Genomic DNA, 16,653 nt, shown 5'->3' with positions numbered 1-16,653 from the left:
AATTTTTTTTGGGTTTTGGACAGTGGGTGGAATAAAAAGACCTGCTTGGAATCTGGGAGAATGTGAGGGATTTTCCCTGTTTTCTGACATTTTAAAGACAAAATGATAAATTAAGGTGATTATGGCAATTGTGTTCAACTTAAATGCTGGAAATGTTTTATTGGTGAGAGACTGTCAGGTATCTAATACATCAAATCACATTTAAGACAATTTTACGGCAAAGTGGCGATCAGCGTTTTGCAAGTATCTGCAGTAGTTAGAATAATCAAGAAATGAATGTAGGAACTTTTGTGTACATTTACACATCTAAAGCCGCTACTGCAATTCCTGGCCGCTAGGGGGCGCGTGATAGCAGGGTCTCGTGCTGCGCAGTCGTTACGCTATTGGTTAACGGGACAGAGAAGATTCCTGAACGCTCTCACGCATCAGCCGGCGCACCGCATGCTGCTACCCAGCTTCATGGAACAAGAACAAGGGTGTATCACCGTCCGCTGACTGAAACCCCACCGTAGCTGCTGCTGTCACCTTAAGCACTGACTTATATTCCCGTTCTTCCGTGTAATTACTGTACTCTACACTGTTCGGTTAGCTAGCGAAGATGTCGGTTGTCGGATTTGACGTCGGGTTCCTGAACTGCTACGTAGCGGTAGCCAGAGCCGGGGGGATTGAAACTGTCGCGAATGATTACAGTGACCGATGTACACCGTGAGTACGACTACATACGCAGTTGTGTTTGATTTGTGTTGTATTATCTGCTCCGAGATAGCAGACACTGATGTGAAATATCCCACTCTTTCATCTGTGGTGTAGATACCATTGCTACGTAGCTAACGGATTTCGAAACAGGAAACGGCATGTGAGTGCTAAAGCTAATGCTAACCATTGTGGGTAAAAATCAATCATTGTACCACAGCACGTGATAGAATTGTTCTTGTTGTGTGTTGTTAGAATAATAGGATAAATATAACATAAAGAATAATAATTGACCTGCTCAGTCAGGTGATGGATTTTTTAAAATTTTTCTTTACTGCGGACATGAATGAGCGCATGATGGGAGGAGGCCGTACCGTGCCTGTCACACGGCTTGATTAATTCATTGTACTTCATTTTCAGACCCGTAACTTAAAAGATCAAAGCAATATAGAATACCTATTTGCAAACGTTAATTATATTATTACGTTAACTCGCCATCACAGTAGAGTGCCATTTTGTTACTGGTTACACCAAACCTGTGAGGAAGCTGCATCGTTGTACAACATTTTTTGTTAAATACAGACCTGGATTGTGTTTTCTGTTTTTAGAGCATTTGTTTCTTTTGGACCCCGGAATCGAGCGATCGGCGCTGCTGCCAAAAGCCAGGTATGTTTAGATGAGACACTGGACACCTGATAATTAACCTGACACAAGAACCCGTTATTTCCACTTTCAAGTCAGGAACGCATCATTTATGCAGGTGTGCACGTGTTTATTTAATAGAGTTATTTGTCTTTTTTTCCCACACAGATCGTCACAAACTGCAAGAACACAGTCCAAGGGTTCAAGAGGCTTCATGGCAGGGCGTTTACGGATCCCTACGTGCAGCGCCTCAAAAACTGTTTGGTCTATGATATTGCACAAATGTCCACAGGAACGACTGGCATCAAGGTAAGGAAAGAACAGGGAACAGTCACAATGATGTGATAGTGTTTAGTAATGAGCCCAGAAACACTGGCTATACTTCCAAATAATCCTTGTACATTTCTATATTCACTCCAAGAGAACTGAAATGATTCCGATATCTTTTTATCATGAGGCCAGGTAACTATCAGCCTGCCAAATACATTTTCAGAGAAGAGAAACACTCGCCGGGCGCTCTGTCGGAGCAGTGAGACAAGTCTTTATTCAGCTGGTTTGTGGGTTATAACAATAACTAGTTTCTACTTTACAGTGATGCAATACGCAGAGATAATAAAGAGACTGATGATCTATAAAGGCAGTGCACCTGACATTTACATTTTTCTGTCACAACAGATACAAAGAAAACACACTTTCACAATAATATCAAAATGTCTGTTATAGTAAAGATAATGGCTGACCTAAGAATAGTTTGAAATGTAGCCTCGGTGATACAGTGGAACGATAATGGATACTTTTACAACTGTACTTTCGGCCGATCATTCAGTCACTTGCTGTGCAGAACACTCGGTCTGAGTCGACATAGTAGGAATCAACTAGAGCGATGTAATAATCTCCACGTGTCTGACAATGTTTAAAGGTGAACTACATGGAGGAGGAGAAGGTGTTCAGCATTGAGCAGGTCACCGCCATGCTGCTGACCAAGATGAAGGAGACTGCAGAGCAGGCCCTCAAGAAGCCTGTGGCTGACTGTGTTGTGTCTGTGAGTATTGCATATTAAGGAATGCAGTTTTTGATGCTGACCTTGATAAGTAGAGGGGCAGAATATGTAGTCCTCACCAGCATAAGAAACGCTTAAATACGCCACCTTTTCTGGTCTTGCCTGGTCACATCTGTTGTTGGTCCACAGGTTGGTGACAGGCAGGTTAATTGAAAACGCCTACATTAAAATTTTTTTTTAAAAAAAACGAGTATTTGAGATGCTTCTCTCTTGTAACCAGGTTCCCTGCTACTACACGGATGCTGAGAGGAGATCAGTAGTAGATGCTGCTCAGATCGCCGGTCTCAACTGCCTGAGACTCATGAATGAGACGACTGCAGGTCTGTACTCGGTTTTGGGGGGGCGGGGCATGGGAAAGGATGAGCATGTTCCTGATTGTTGACTGCGGCTGCTAGAATGCAGACGTTGACGTTGATTCCAGTAGACGTCGTTAATAATTTAACAATTTTCCTTCCAGTTGCACTGGCGTATGGGATCTATAAACAGGATCTCCCTGCTCCGGAGGAGAAGCCCAGGAATGTGGTGTTTGTGGACCTGGGCCATTCTGGATTCCAGACATCAGTGTGTGCCTTTAACAAGGGCAAAGTCAAGGTGTGTAGCTGAAGCACCATAACAGACATTCATTATCAATCAGAGGCTTTGTCTCGTTCCTTCAACTCTCTTCTTCTTTCTCTCTCAGGTCCTGGCGACAGCGTGTGACCCAGAGCTGGGAGGAATGGCCTTTGATGAGATGCTGGTGAAGCACTTCTGTGAGGAATTCGGCAAGAAGTACAAGATTGATGTCAAGACGAAGCCCAGGGCTCTGGTGAGGCTTTTTCAGGAGTGTGAAAAACTGAAGCGAGTGATGAGCGCCAATGCCTCTGACCTGCCGCTTAACATCGAGTGCTTCATGAATGACATTGATGTCTCTGGAAAACTGAACAGGTAGACAAACGATAAATAGTTTGTTGCTTTTGGTATCTTTTTAAATGTACCGGTTTTAAAGTCATGTCCACCTTTTCTGCTGCACAAGGGGTCAGTTTGAAGAGATATGTGCTGACATTTTTACCCGAGTTGAGGCTCCACTGCAGAGTCTGCTGGAACAAACCAGTGAGTATCAGTTCCCCCAGTTGTGTTGTACTTTTCTTATTCAATCAGTTTTAGAACTTTTAATGTGTGTGTGCTGATAATACTGCATGTTTGTTCCATCAGAACTGAAAAAGGAAGACATCTATGCAGTAGAGATCGTGGGGGGAGCTTCCAGGATCCCAGCCGTCAAAGAGAGGATCAGCAAATTCTTCGGGAAGGAGTTGAACACCACTCTGAATGCTGACGAAGCGGTGGCCAGAGGATGTGCCCTGCAGGTCTGCGATACTTTGCTTATAAAGCTCCACCTCTCCCGTTGCTGTCTATTGGCATGAAAGGGGTGATTTTGTTGTTATTGAACCCTGGGTGTGTCTCCACAGTGTGCAATCCTGTCACCTGCCTTCAAAGTGCGTGAGTTCTCCATCACAGATGTTGTTAACTATCCCATCTCCTTGAAGTGGCATTCTGCTGCAGAAGAAGGTCTGAGGTAAAAAGAAACAACATAGTTTTAATATCCATTTATTCTTTTTTTATTTTCTTTTTTGTTTTTGTTCCTGATCTTGATTATTGCATTTTTTTAATTATTATGAAATATTCATTGTTTGCAGTGATTGCGAGGTATTCCCCGTGAACCACGCGGCACCTTTCTCCAAAGTGCTGACCTTCTATCGGAAAGAGCCTTTTTCTTTGGAGGCCTACTACAATAAGGCCAATGAGCTGCCCTACCCCGATCCTACTATTGGTAAGCAGCTAATGCTTCCTCCGTGATGTCTGACAGGGGGAAGAAAGAGTCCACAACAAACATCCTGTCGTGTTATTGTCCAGTATTAACTCTCCGCTGGTTTGGTGCACAAACTCCTTAGTAGATAAACAAGATGAAATTGATTAGCAAAAGCAAATTACTGACCTCACCTCCCAAGACTAATGGCATCAAGAGAGGCTTTAAATCTAATTTGTCTGGTTGATTTTTTTTTTCCTTCCCTTCAGGTCAGTTCATGATCCAGAAGGTTATCCCGCAGGCATCTGGGGAGAGCTCCAAGGTGAAAGTCAAGGTGCGGGTGAACATCCACGGTATCTTCAGTGTGTCCAGCGCCTCCCTGGTTGAAGTGCAGAAGTCTGATGAGACAGATGAACCCATGGAAACGGAGCAGGCCAATGGCAAAGAGGGAGAGGTACGAAGTGTCCCTTTTTTAGTTTGTGTCCTTTTGTACCGAGCATCAGATTAGTATGTGAACTACAATTTGTACTTCTTTTTTGAGACAAAAAAACCCCAACATGACAACATGTATTACTCCTCTGCAGAGCAAGATGCAGACGGATCAGGATGAGCAGCAGAGTCAGGCAGACGATCAGAAGGAAACGGAAGAGAAGACGCCCCGTGAGAACGAGGAGATGGAGGTATTGAGATACAATCGCCCATAATATATTCTGTCTTTGAGAAACTTATGTTCACCTTCATGTATGTTATTGGGGTTAGACATTTGTAAGACAATATACAGCATAATGCAATACTTCTAATTACGTCCTAAAAAAATAATTGACAGTGTAAACCAAAACTAAACTTTGATTTAACGCACTGGACTTCATGAAATTGTACAGATGTTCTTCTAATTGGCTCGGTCATTACTTGTCTTGACTCGTTTTGAATCTCAATGCTTATTCTTTTACCCATTCAGATCACCCCAGAGGAGGCCAAAGGCGAGAAGAAGACCGACCAGCCCCCACAAGCCAAAAAGCCCAAAGTCAAAACAAAAGTGATCGAGCTTCCGATTGATAACAGTCCACAGTGGCAGCTAGCTGATGACATGCTCAATCTTTTTGTAGAAAATGAGGTAAACTTTCAGCCATCACGTACACACGGTACAAAATCCACCCGTCCTTAATTACTTGATCTGCCCTGAAAGTGTTCAGCGGTTAAAGTTGCCGTTTGGAATCTCTTCAGGGGAAGATGATCATGCAGGACAAGCTGGAGAAGGAGAGAAACGACGCTAAGAATTACGTAGAGGAGTATGTGTACGAAATGAGGGACAAGCTGCATGGGACGCTGGAGAAGTTTGTCAGTAAATCTGTGAGTATAACTGTCCCGAGTCATTGTGAAGTGGGTCAAAGGTAGCGTCTTCATAATCATGATGGTATGAAATTGTTTTTCTATTTTCAGGACCGAGATGCCCTATCATTAATGCTGGAGAATACTGAAAACTGGCTGTATGAAGATGGAGAGGACCAATCCAAACAGGTGTACATTGACAAACTGGCCGAGTTAAAGGTAATTGTTTCTGTAGTAATAGCTTTTTGTCCTCCATTGTTAGGTTGCCATATCGACTTCTTTAACCGACATGTGTATTGTGTTTGCTGTAGAAACTTGGCCAGCCCATCCAGGAGAGGTATACAGAGGCTGAAGTGAGACCAAAAGCATTTGAGGAGTTGGGAAAACAAATCCAGCAGTACATGAAATTTGTGGAAGCATACAAGATGAAGGTAAATCTAGAGGCTTTTTAAAAAATAAAAAAAAGAAAGAAAGAATGCTGGCATTTTTATTACAAAGATAAGTAATGATGCCTGTGGTAAATATAACTTTTTGTTATTTCTCTTTTGATTTCCAGGAGGAGCAGTATGACCATTTAGATGAGGCAGATGTTAAGAAAGTGGACAAACAGGCCAGCGATGCAATGATGTGGATGAACAGCGCCATGAACCAGCAGGGCAAACAGAACTTGACGATGGATCCCACCATCAAAGTGAAAGATATTCAAGCAAAAACAAGGGTGAGTGTCTACTCCATCAGAAGAACATGACGCGAAGTACTGAGAACAGGGACTAGAATGCAGGGCCTTTTTAAAATGGAGAATCCCATACATGTAAAATACTAGATTTCTTTACTCGTATAGCTTGCATTCATTCAGATGTTATTACTTCTTCTGCACATGATATCTAGCACTTCTTCATCCCATAGGTTAGTGTTGCAACATGAGACACTGAGGTCAACTATCCACCAGGAATCCATTAGCAACTCTTTTGGGCCATTGATCTCCCACACAACTGCATTTCTTTTAATAAAACATGATTACATGTCATACCCTTTTTGTGTCATTTTCCAGGAGCTGTTCTCCGCTTGTAACTTCATCGTGACCAAGCCCAAGCCCAAGGTGGAGCTTCCCAAGGAGGACGCTCCCGCAGAGCAGAATGGGCCCGAAAACGGACAGGAGAAATCCCAGGGAGAAACGGCCGAGAACACGGGCGACCCCACCTCAGAAACCACAGAAACCAAGCCTGACATGGACCTCGATTAAATCAGCCCAACGCCCCGCGAAGAAAAGCTGAACGGGAGCTGGTTGTTTCAGATTGAGATGCATCCTGGGTGTATATCAGAGCAGGTAAAATGTTCCAGAAACTGCACTACACAGTCAAAAGCAGGCAGGGTGATTAGCACACTGAGACCAGCTCCTGGTGGTAACTCTGTCTGATGACATAGCATGCCCTCTCTCTTTCTGGATAACATAAATCTAAAGCCAGCCGCAATAAGCCTGTTTGACAATGAGCGCTGTACACATAATGGTATTTATTTCTGTTGTGTGCCCTGTAAGTGTTCTGGTCTGTGTCACAATATGGTTTTAATAAAGTTATTGAAAATCACTTGTACGATCTTTCTTTCTTTGGCCAAAGATTCCCACGGCTTCTGTCCCTCTTCCAGTGAGGACACCGGTCATGTCTTTGGTCATATTTCTGGGAATTTGGGGGGTTGGCTGGCATGAGCAGGAGTTTACATTACACACTAAACATGTATATTTTTTAGGACCGATTCTGATGGATTTTTAGACTCCAAGTCTATAAAATTGTTCTGCTTTTTCAAGCAAACATTGGTAATGTTACAAATCTTGGTTTTCTTTGGTTAAATCAAGTCCAATCTCAATTGATGTACATTTGTTATAGCATTAACTTGCTAGGTTTTGAAACGATGTAAAACTTGTTCATGGGTGGAATATGCAATTGATGAAGTGATTTAACGTTAGTTGAGTTAGAATCAATAATTGTTGAAGTTGAAATAAGTGTTAAAACACTTGTATTTTTAGAAAGAAAAAAACACACTACGGCACTTTTCGGCCTTTATACGAGCTCTGCGGGACGTGTAATTATGAATAAAGGACTGAGCCGTCACTCCATCTCGGTTAGCTCTCTAGCCAACTGTTAGCTCTCTAGCCAACGGTTAGCTCTCTAGCCAACGGTTAGCTTTCTAGCCAACTGTTAGCTCTCTAGCCAACTGTTAGCTGATGACGTCACCTCCGCAGTGGGCGCTCTGCATCCTCCAGCAGCAATCACGTGATCCATCCAGAGTCTGTCTGTTGCGAGTAAAAGCTACAGATAACGTTAACTCTACATACTCCAAGGTAAAGTGTAAACTATGACCATTTTTTTCGTTTTGATTTGTGTATTGTTGGGGCACAATTTACGCTACGGTAAAACATTTTTGTCACAGTCGTCAAAGATGACTTTTTGGCAGCTTGTTGAGCAGCCTCTTCGCATTAACAGTGACTTTATTGTCACGGGGGAGTGTGATTATCTTGATGAGTCTAAAGTCTGACTAAGGTGTGTTTTTGTCTGGCGTTACTTCGAGATTGAACTCCGTCAGACAAGCAATCCGTTCCTCTTTTCTTGTTTTTGTTTCTCCAGGACGATGAAGCTAATCATCCTCAATGACTACGACGAGGCAAGCGAGTGGGCTGCAAAGTACATCAGAAACAAGATTTTATTGTTCACACCTGGCCCGGACAGATATTTCACCCTGGGGCTTCCCACAGGTGAGTAGGACCCAGCAGCGCAGTTGGGTTTATGTTTGAGAATGTACTTTACTCCATGAATGGAAAAATGTACACATTTTACTTAAATGTGACCAGGTATTAATAAATATTAGCTTGTATAAAAACTTAAATGTACTTATATTCTTGCAGAGAGTTAAAATAGTGTTGCATGAACCTGTAAGTACAGTCTAAATGTTTAGCTTGTCTTTTCCATGCAAATTTGGAGTTTAAAATGAAACAGTAAATAATGTTTTTGCACGTAAACTGTAAATATTGCACAAAGCAAGCACAGCTGCATTGTTGTGGTGAATAACAATATAAAAGTTTAAGGAAACTGAAAGAGTTTAGTACGGATGCCCACGAAAGTACGGTACTTTTCCACTCTGTTACTTTTGCGATATAAGCTTCTGCCTGTCTTCAGGAAGCACCCCCATGGGTTGTTACAAGAAACTCATTGAGTACTACAAGATGGGCCAAATCTCATTCCAGTATGTAAAAACTTTCAACATGGATGAATATGTAGGTACGTCTGCATCCTTCTTTCTCCACACGTGCATAATGCTTCCACATTGAGGAATTATTTCAAGATGTGGTCTTGGATAAGAAACTGCCATCAAATCCTGTATAGGACTTCCCAGAGATCACCCTGAGAGCTACCACTCCTTCATGTGGAATCACTTCTTCAAGCACATAGACATAAAAGCAGAGAACACCCACATCCTTGACGGCAACGCTGCGGACCTGCAAGCAGAGTGTGCAGCATTTGAGGACAAGATAACAGCTGCTGGGGGGATCGAGCTCTTTGTCGGAGGTCAGGAGGTCACAGTGCTGATCATGAATATGTCATCACCAACTGCACAGTTCAGATTTTCACATTTTGATGTCAACTGACTTTGCAGTCATCGTTGAAGTAGCGACAATAATTCTAAATACTCCTCCTGTCCTGGCAGGTATTGGACCAGATGGCCACATTGCCTTCAATGAACCTGGTTCAAGCCTGGCTTCCAGGACGAGGGTGAAGACCCTGGCGAAGGACACCATCATCGCTAATGCTCGATTCTTTGATGGAGATCTCTCGAAGGTGCCCACCATGTCATTGACTGTGGGAGTGGGCACAGTCATGGACGCAAAAGAGGTTAGAAGCTCAGATGATTTAATATACCATTTGTTATGAACGATCCTTTTCTGTCCGTATTTTGAGTTTGCAGTACAGCGCATTGCTCATTGACCTCGTAATCTTCCTGATGGCGCTGAAAAACAACCACCAATCGCAGGTTGCTGTTGCTCAATCGCGTAGACCACAGGTCACATTTTCAATTTCTTCTCAGGTCATGATTCTCATCACTGGAGCACACAAGGCATTTGCTTTATACAAAGCAATAGAGGAAGGTGTGAATCACATGTGGACCGTGTCTGCTTTCCAGCAGCACCCGCAGACAGTTTTTGTATGTGATGAAGACGCCACCCTGGAGCTGCGGGTCAAAACCGTAAAGTACTTCAAAGGTGAGACTAAATCACAAAGCTACAGTGCTTAAACTCCTATATTTTCACTATATTTTCCCTTTTATAATATTTGCAATGAAGTCACTAATCACAGAACATATGCTGATTCTTGCTCTTTCTTTAGGGATGATGCATGTTCACAACAAGCTGGTGGAGCCACCTCCCTCACTGCTAAAGAGGAACTGAGGATGTCTTGTACAAACTTTGTTGATTGATGAGACATTTTTTCAAAAGACAGTTCAGCCCAGAATCAAAAATATATATTTTCCTCTTGCCCCTTAAACTGTGCTATTTATCAATCGTTCTATCATGAAACTGGTCACAATAATCTAGATCTGTGGATTATCTTGAGTAACCGGGCCATGATTTCTGGAATAAGACAATGCTGTTTGAGTTTTACAAAACTATTTTTGAGCGCCACAATCCGAGTGCCATATAGTCCAAAACTAGGCAACTCACACCAAAACAATGTAGATTGATGAGTAGGTCATAGAAAATGTATTTTATATTTTGGGATGTACTGTCCCTGTAACACTCCAATGATTACTTTTTTCTTCTGATTGAGATGGTGAACATCAAGCGGTGCTTGGAGTTGACCTCAAATAAATCTTGTCGAAAATAATCAAGTGCTTATTGTGTAGGCTATTCAGGTTTTCATGTGATTGTTCATACAGCTTTGATTCGCATTTGTTCTTTTTAATAAAGTGCAATTCATTTTTTATCTCTGTATCATCTTTGATTGTGGATAATGTGGTATTCATTCTGTTTCTCCTGTCACATGACAATACAACAACTAATGTGGCCTTTAGGTGCTCCTTGTAAGTATCATTTTCCAGATCTGTACTAGAAATAATGGAATCAATTCAAACTAAGTACATTTACTCAGACAAGTGCTATACTTTTGTACAATTTCAATGTTCTTTTTTATTGGAGCATTGTTATTTTCTACTTCTTTATCGGCTCTTCAAGCATACAGTAATATCCCACTACATATCATATATTATAAACAAATCTGTGATCATGAATGAATTACCCAAAGATAAATAGATTTCTACACTTTGAGTACATTTAGCTGATAAAAGTTTTTAATATATTACTTCTACTTGTGACTGGCTGTAATTTATATTGCGGTATTGCAACATTTGAACGAATATTCCGACAGCACTTTAAGGCACCATCAAATAAATATGGCGAAGGCATAACCCGCCCTACTCGGCCTCTGATTGGCTTAGCCCGACATTCTTACCCCAACCTTGACCAATCCCACTCCTTGTGCCTAAACCTAACCAATCAAAGCAACGAGTACTTGTTACTATCCAATCAGAGGCAGAGTAGGGCGGGTCATGCCATCGTGGGTGCGTCCGGGCTTCAGGATCGGAGGAGGATAAGGAAAGAGATGGCCGACTAAGAGGCAACCATACCATTGCTGCTGAATTGGCGAGATTCCTTTTACTCAACACATCTTCACGTTTGAAGTGGGAAGAAGACGTTTCAAATATTTCCGCTCTTCTTCCACAATGGCAGAACAAAACGGCAACGTTAGATATCAAGAGGTATGTAAACAGATCGCCTACACCGTAAAATGTGGTTAGCTAACAGCTAGCGTTAGCTGCTAGCTAACCGTAACATTACCTAGTCAACATTAACCTGTCACTCAGGAAAACAACGAGCTCACCCGACATTTGTTAAGCGGCGGGCCTGAGTTAGCGATACATGTCTCAAGTTTATATGAAAACAAATGTCTCACACTGAAATAAACTAATTTCTACACGTATAATTTGGAGCCTATGTGACCCAATTTAATTTAGCGGCTTAGCTAGTTAGTTCTCATAACGTTAGCAAGTATTAGCTGGCTAAATCATGAATGCTGTCTAGTGTAACTTAGTCTAACATTAAACCTAGACCATATTAACCTCACCTGACGGTGCTGCGTATCAGTAAGTATTACCTCAAACACTAGCACGAGACATGCTCATTTATAGACATATATTAATGTGTGAGATCAGGAGTGCACAGTTCATAGTTTAATCGGAGCTTTGTAGATTTAACAGCGAGTACAGTGTTGTCAACAGTTATTGTTTGGTTAAAGTAATGACAGCAGACACGTCTATTATAACAGCTTGTTACACAGCATATTAAACAGGTGCAGCATCAGTGATACTGGTCGTTGTTAATCTCAGAGGAGTCAGCACAGTTTTAGGATATTTCCCGAATAGCACCTCAGGCCTTCTCTCTATTGTGCATCATATTGTTTACATCCAACAAGAACAGTTTTCCTAGAGCTTGCCATTTTAAGCGTTGTCCTTTTTATTAACATTTCTTCAGCTGGTGAATGAGGAGGAGCCGACCCAGCCGTCCCAGGAGGGACCTGCCCAGGACGCACCGCCTCCCTACAGCAGCATCGCTGCAGCGAATGCAGGTTAGGAGCCTTCACGTCTCCATTACACTCGGACAATTAACTCACAACAAACGCATTTTAGAAGTGGGAGTAATATTGAAACCCATGAATACCATTCATGCATTTAAAATCAAGTAAATAACATTGTAGACGCAGTTGCAGTGAAACAACTGCCGCTCACTTCTGTAAACTCTTAACGGTGCCTTTAAAATGATAAGAGTTCATCATGTGTTTTGCATCCAGAATCTTGTAGAATCAGTTAAATGTAAAAACAAGGGTAAATACACAGTATTCCACAATGAGTTAAGGTACCAATGCTTCATAACTTGTGCACTGAAGTACAGTACTTGAATATATGTACATAGTTGTGTCAGTCTTCTGCTCCGGCGTGTTCAGCACCGTCAGCCTCTGAATGAATAATGTAGAGGGAGAAAGCTTTTGTGTGAGGCCTTTTAGAAAAGCCTGATGTTTGTAATCTCCCTTCTTAAGAGGGCAGAGGTCAACATGTTGCATAAGTGGGTGTAGCTGTGAGCTCTTCTTGGGTGAGTATATTGATCTAGTCCAATGCGGTGTGTGTGTTTGAACAACCCAAAGGAGAATTCTGGATGTCTACCAAATGACCCAGATAAAAGTCTTGGCTTGTATGGGACAGAACATGAACAGTAATGGAGACAGATACTACGAATGACTTTCTTCCTGCTGTAACTCATCCCTGGTCTGCTTCTATCGTTCTCTGCTGCTGCTTTTCTACGTGAAGGAAGTGAAACTAGATTCTTGTCTGTCAGCAATCAAACCTTCGTACCAGCGGTTAAAACAGTCGACATCGTATAATTTCAGTTCTGCAGTTATCAGCATTTTTTAATTGAATTCCATGTTAGAATCAAAATCTTCTGACTTTTTAAATATAATTATCTACAACTGTTTGTTAGTGTCTGTAAGTGGAGATAACAGACACAAACTGGTGATGAATGTTTATTTTGTTTATGAATATGTGCCAAAATCACAAATCATCACAAATCAAAAACAACTCATGTTTTGTCATTTGCAACTAAAATTGGTAATTTTTTAGAATTGATATGTTGTTTGTGAATCCAGCTTTATGGTGACGGTGATGAAACACTTAACACTTGGTTGACGATAATCTCTAAACTCTTAAACCAGGTTTGTTGGGTCAAACATCACGGTTGACAGTGAAAATGCCATCTAACTGCAATAAATATTATTAATATTCATGTACCCGTTGATGACATTTTCACCTTTTATATCGTTACCAATGAGATGAAACAACTTCACCAAAACAATGTAAAGTGTAAAAAGTTTCCACTTTACAAGAGCATTTTTATTTGTGTACAATGTCTTCTATGCTCAGGATTTTATTAATCATATATATCTATATATAGATATATATATTTTTTTTTATCTCATCTAATTGGTAAAATAACATTGTTTTGAGACCAGACCTGGATGAAGAGTAATTAGCTTGTTCCCTCCACAGCTTTCTTTGAATACAAGGAAGATGGAGCAAGATTTCCAAACCCTCCGTCCTACAGTGTGGCCACCACTTTGCCCTCCTATGATGAAGCCGAGCGGAACAAAGAAGAGGCAGTCATCCCTCTGGTCCCTGGAAGAGTCACGGTAGATTTGTCATTTTCACAACAACGTGTAGAAATATTCCTATATATATATATATATATATCTATATATATATATATATATATCTATATATATATATATATATATATATATATATATCTATCTCGCTCTCGTTCTCGCTCTCTCTACACACTTCATGCTGTTTGTGCAGGAGGACGACTTCGTGGCCAGGGATGACTTTGAAGACGCTGACCAGCTGCGAATAGGAAATGACGGCATCTTCATGCTCACTTTCTTCAGTAAGAACGTGTTCAGTGTTTCAACAGTTCACCTGTGTACCGTCTAAACTGACTTTCACTTTCATAGAGCCGACTGGTAATCAGACGAGTTATTGATATATCTGTAGAAATCTGGTCACTGAACATGAAAAAGATTCATTTTTTCATTTGTTGTGTCGTTGCTCTTGAATGAAGGCCTCCGTTTACTGTTTTCTAAACTGAATTTGGCATCTTCACAGAGGCTGCCACATGATGTGCTCGGTGCAAAGTACACTCACTGCACACGCTTGTTTTCCAGCAAAGTATGAAGGAGGAGGAGGAGTGTGATGTCTCCCACGTTCTATTGCTCATGCTTTGACTTATTTATTATATTCTGTCACCAGTGGCATTCCTCTTCAACTGGATCGGGTTCTTCTTGTCGTTCTGTTTGACCACATCAGCCGCCGGGCGATACGGGGCCATCTCTGGCTTCGGTCTGTCCCTCATCAAATGGGTTCTCATCGTCCGGGTAAGCGCTGTTTACTGGACGTTCACCAAAACCAGTTTAGCTGGTGAATAGCTGTGAGATGTTGTGACGGTGCAGGATTACCACTTCTGTATCGCTGTACTAAAAGAAAACGGTCTCAGATAACTTTCTAGGATCACTTGTGGGTTGATAAAATTGGAACTTCTAACGGGTACTTCTTCTTTGCTGTCTTGCAGTTTTCTACCTACTTCCCTGGTTACTTTGATGGACAGTACTGGTTGTGGTGGGTGTTCCTGGCCCTGGGTAAGTGAGAGACATTGTTTTATTTTCCACTGATTACATTTCGGTAATTGTCTTATCTGTCATATCTTTTCTTTGCCCCGCAGGCTTCATGCTGTTCGTCAGAGGCTTTGTTAACTACTCTAGAGTGCGTAAGCTGGCTGACCCCACCTATGCCACTCTCCCCCGAACGAGGGTGCTCTTCATCTACTAGAGGTACTGGCTGAAGTGAAAGCCTTAATGTTGTCAGTCTGAGTTAATAATGTGCATGTACACACAGCCACCGACGAACCACAGACGTCCTTGAATATTCCAGCAATACTTCAGAAGTCTATTTCTAGACTTGACGTGTTCATTTCTCCCTGAACCTGAACCCAGGGCATCGTCTGTGGCAGAGCTGGACGTGACCAACAGCTCTGTGGAGAGTGAAGTCAGCCGGACCAGTTATCGACGAAGACGACTCTCGATGAGATATTCAGGAATTATATCACTTCTTTTATTCTGTTTTGAAACTTTATTAATGGAAAATGGTTAACGGTAATATTCCCTTGATGTACTCATTCGTGGCGAATGTTAAGTGCTATTTACGTCTCTGTCTATATTGTGTAAGTAACTCCTTATATCATTTGATGGCAGCGTACGAGCATGCATCGGCCCTTAAGGTCGATAAATAGGGAGCGTCTCATGTTGGTGACACTTTAAGCCAACAGGTCGACACAACAGGTAGGTTTGCCACAGCATGCAACACACTTTGTAATCTGCACTAATCATAGTTTTATTGTGATGACTATTGGCTGTATTTAGATCCCACATACACTTAAAAAGCAAGACTTCATTGGGCTGTAAATGCTGATATTTCACTCACCTGTTGGCTTTAAGTAGTGTTGCCCTTTTTCATTTTAACAAAGAGGGGGCAGTGTTTGCTGCTTTTAACGTGTGAGAAACTGCCCACTAAGGGCACGGTCATATTAAAACACGGTGTCAGTAGAGCACATTAAAATGTACATCATGTATCAGTTATGATTTGCCTGTTAGATATTTAGTTGTACATTAAATCAGGTAAACTACCAACCCTGGGAAATGTAATTTAGGTTACAGATATGATCCAACGTGAGCTTTTCATAATGAAACCAGATGACGTAACGGGACGAACCCTGCAGCCTTAAGGGTCCACCGTGTGTTTGGACAGCCGAGAGGATTGTTCTGGTTCGTGTCCTCAGAACGCTCATGTAGATGTAACAGCCTGACCGTTGCATGGCTCGTCAGTAAGTCAGTGTCGGCATCTCATTCATTGTCGGTGGAAAAGCTCTGCGACTTGATTAAAAATACAAAAAAAAAGGCTGTCTGGGTTTCTGCTGTTGATGATCTCGCTCAGACATTTGGATCAAATTATCTAAAAGCTGAAAATTAACTCATTCTGCTTTTTTCACCGTGAGATTTAATGGACAGACGGGAAAGAGAAATGCATTGCTTTTCTTTGAACATGACTAATACGGTGTAAGTTGTTGGCTATCTTGTGGGTATTAAAACTATATCAAAGAATGTTGTATGCAGGTGCACTTTTAGAAACAGCTAATAAAACCCAGAGGATGTTCCCATCATTGGTCTAAGTCACAGACGTACAACACACGGAATGACTGACGCAGTGGCTTCTGTTTTGTATTCTGGAGGAAACAGCGGTTCGTGATCTAACCACCCATCAATGGAAGGAGTTGATGCGGGTTTTAGTCTATTAACTTCATTCTGCTGCCATGGCTTTGATAAAACACCCATCATGCTTATTTCTATGTGATGTAGAGCTGCAAGCTTGAGGTTTTGTTATGAAACTGTACAGAAATCGTTTAGTGTTAAATAAATGTCACTTAATGCGTCGTTTGAGT

At 41.7% G+C, this 16,653-nt stretch overlaps 3 protein-coding genes across 3 annotated transcripts; all 3 read left to right on the top strand.

Annotated features, from left to right (window-relative positions):
* The first annotated feature begins 408 nt into the window (after positions 1–408).
* hspa4b (heat shock protein 4b) lies at positions 409–7,093 on the top strand. Its single transcript, XM_079268835.1, has 19 exons — positions 409–705; positions 1,302–1,359; positions 1,504–1,644; positions 2,255–2,377; positions 2,616–2,715; positions 2,853–2,986; positions 3,075–3,319; positions 3,408–3,484; positions 3,587–3,738; positions 3,841–3,947; positions 4,069–4,202; positions 4,448–4,632; positions 4,763–4,858; positions 5,137–5,292; positions 5,403–5,528; positions 5,619–5,726; positions 5,819–5,938; positions 6,064–6,225; positions 6,559–7,093. Exons 1-19 carry the CDS (start codon positions 599–601, stop codon positions 6,748–6,750), a joined length of 2,523 nt encoding a protein of 840 aa, XP_079124961.1. The 5' UTR covers positions 409–598; the 3' UTR covers positions 6,751–7,093.
* Positions 7,094–7,781: 688 nt separating this feature from the next.
* Positions 7,782–10,472, top strand: gnpda1 (glucosamine-6-phosphate deaminase 1). Its single transcript, XM_079269102.1, has 7 exons — positions 7,782–7,845; positions 8,129–8,256; positions 8,678–8,779; positions 8,885–9,067; positions 9,207–9,391; positions 9,585–9,759; positions 9,884–10,472. The coding sequence occupies exons 2-7, from the start codon at positions 8,133–8,135 to the stop codon at positions 9,943–9,945; spliced, it is 831 nt and encodes a 276-aa protein (XP_079125228.1). The 5' UTR covers positions 7,782–7,845; positions 8,129–8,132; the 3' UTR covers positions 9,946–10,472.
* Positions 10,473–11,144: 672 nt separating this feature from the next.
* ndfip1 (Nedd4 family interacting protein 1) lies at positions 11,145–16,644 on the top strand. The gene is made up of 8 exons (XM_079269278.1): positions 11,145–11,312; positions 12,085–12,178; positions 13,653–13,792; positions 13,962–14,049; positions 14,412–14,536; positions 14,731–14,797; positions 14,881–14,989; positions 15,152–16,644. Exons 1-7 carry the CDS (start codon positions 11,277–11,279, stop codon positions 14,985–14,987), a joined length of 657 nt encoding a protein of 218 aa, XP_079125404.1. The 5' UTR covers positions 11,145–11,276; the 3' UTR covers positions 14,988–14,989; positions 15,152–16,644.
* Positions 16,645–16,653: the final 9 nt, after the last annotated feature.

The sequence above is a fragment of the Melanostigma gelatinosum genome (genome assembly GCF_949748355.1).
Source record: "Melanostigma gelatinosum genome assembly, chromosome: 5".
Taxonomy (NCBI): domain Eukaryota; kingdom Metazoa; phylum Chordata; class Actinopteri; order Perciformes; family Zoarcidae; genus Melanostigma; species Melanostigma gelatinosum.
This window is presented reverse-complemented; position numbering and strand designations above follow the sequence as displayed.

What these genes read in the sequence shown, in the direction of transcription:
- hspa4b (XM_079268835.1), top strand. Translation starts at nt 599, where the DNA reads ATGTCGGTTGTCGGATTTGACGTCGGGTTCCTGAACTGCTACGTAGCG. An exon ending in CATGAATGAGACGACTGCAG is followed by an intron (nt 2,716 to 2,852) that starts GTCTGTACTCGG and finishes TTTTCCTTCCAG; the next exon opens with TTGCACTGGCGTATGGGATC. An exon ending in GTCTCTGGAAAACTGAACAG is followed by an intron (nt 3,320 to 3,407) that starts GTAGACAAACGA and finishes CTGCTGCACAAG; the next exon opens with GGGTCAGTTTGAAGAGATAT.
- gnpda1 (XM_079269102.1), top strand. Translation starts at nt 8,133, where the DNA reads ATGAAGCTAATCATCCTCAATGACTACGACGAGGCAAGCGAGTGGGCT. An exon ending in GATCGAGCTCTTTGTCGGAG is followed by an intron (nt 9,068 to 9,206) that starts GTCAGGAGGTCA and finishes CTGTCCTGGCAG; the next exon opens with GTATTGGACCAGATGGCCAC. An exon ending in CAGTCATGGACGCAAAAGAG is followed by an intron (nt 9,392 to 9,584) that starts GTTAGAAGCTCA and finishes ATTTCTTCTCAG; the next exon opens with GTCATGATTCTCATCACTGG.
- ndfip1 (XM_079269278.1), top strand. Translation starts at nt 11,277, where the DNA reads ATGGCAGAACAAAACGGCAACGTTAGATATCAAGAG. An exon ending in GCAACGTTAGATATCAAGAG is followed by an intron (nt 11,313 to 12,084) that starts GTATGTAAACAG and finishes ACATTTCTTCAG; the next exon opens with CTGGTGAATGAGGAGGAGCC. An exon ending in TGGTCCCTGGAAGAGTCACG is followed by an intron (nt 13,793 to 13,961) that starts GTAGATTTGTCA and finishes CTGTTTGTGCAG; the next exon opens with GAGGACGACTTCGTGGCCAG.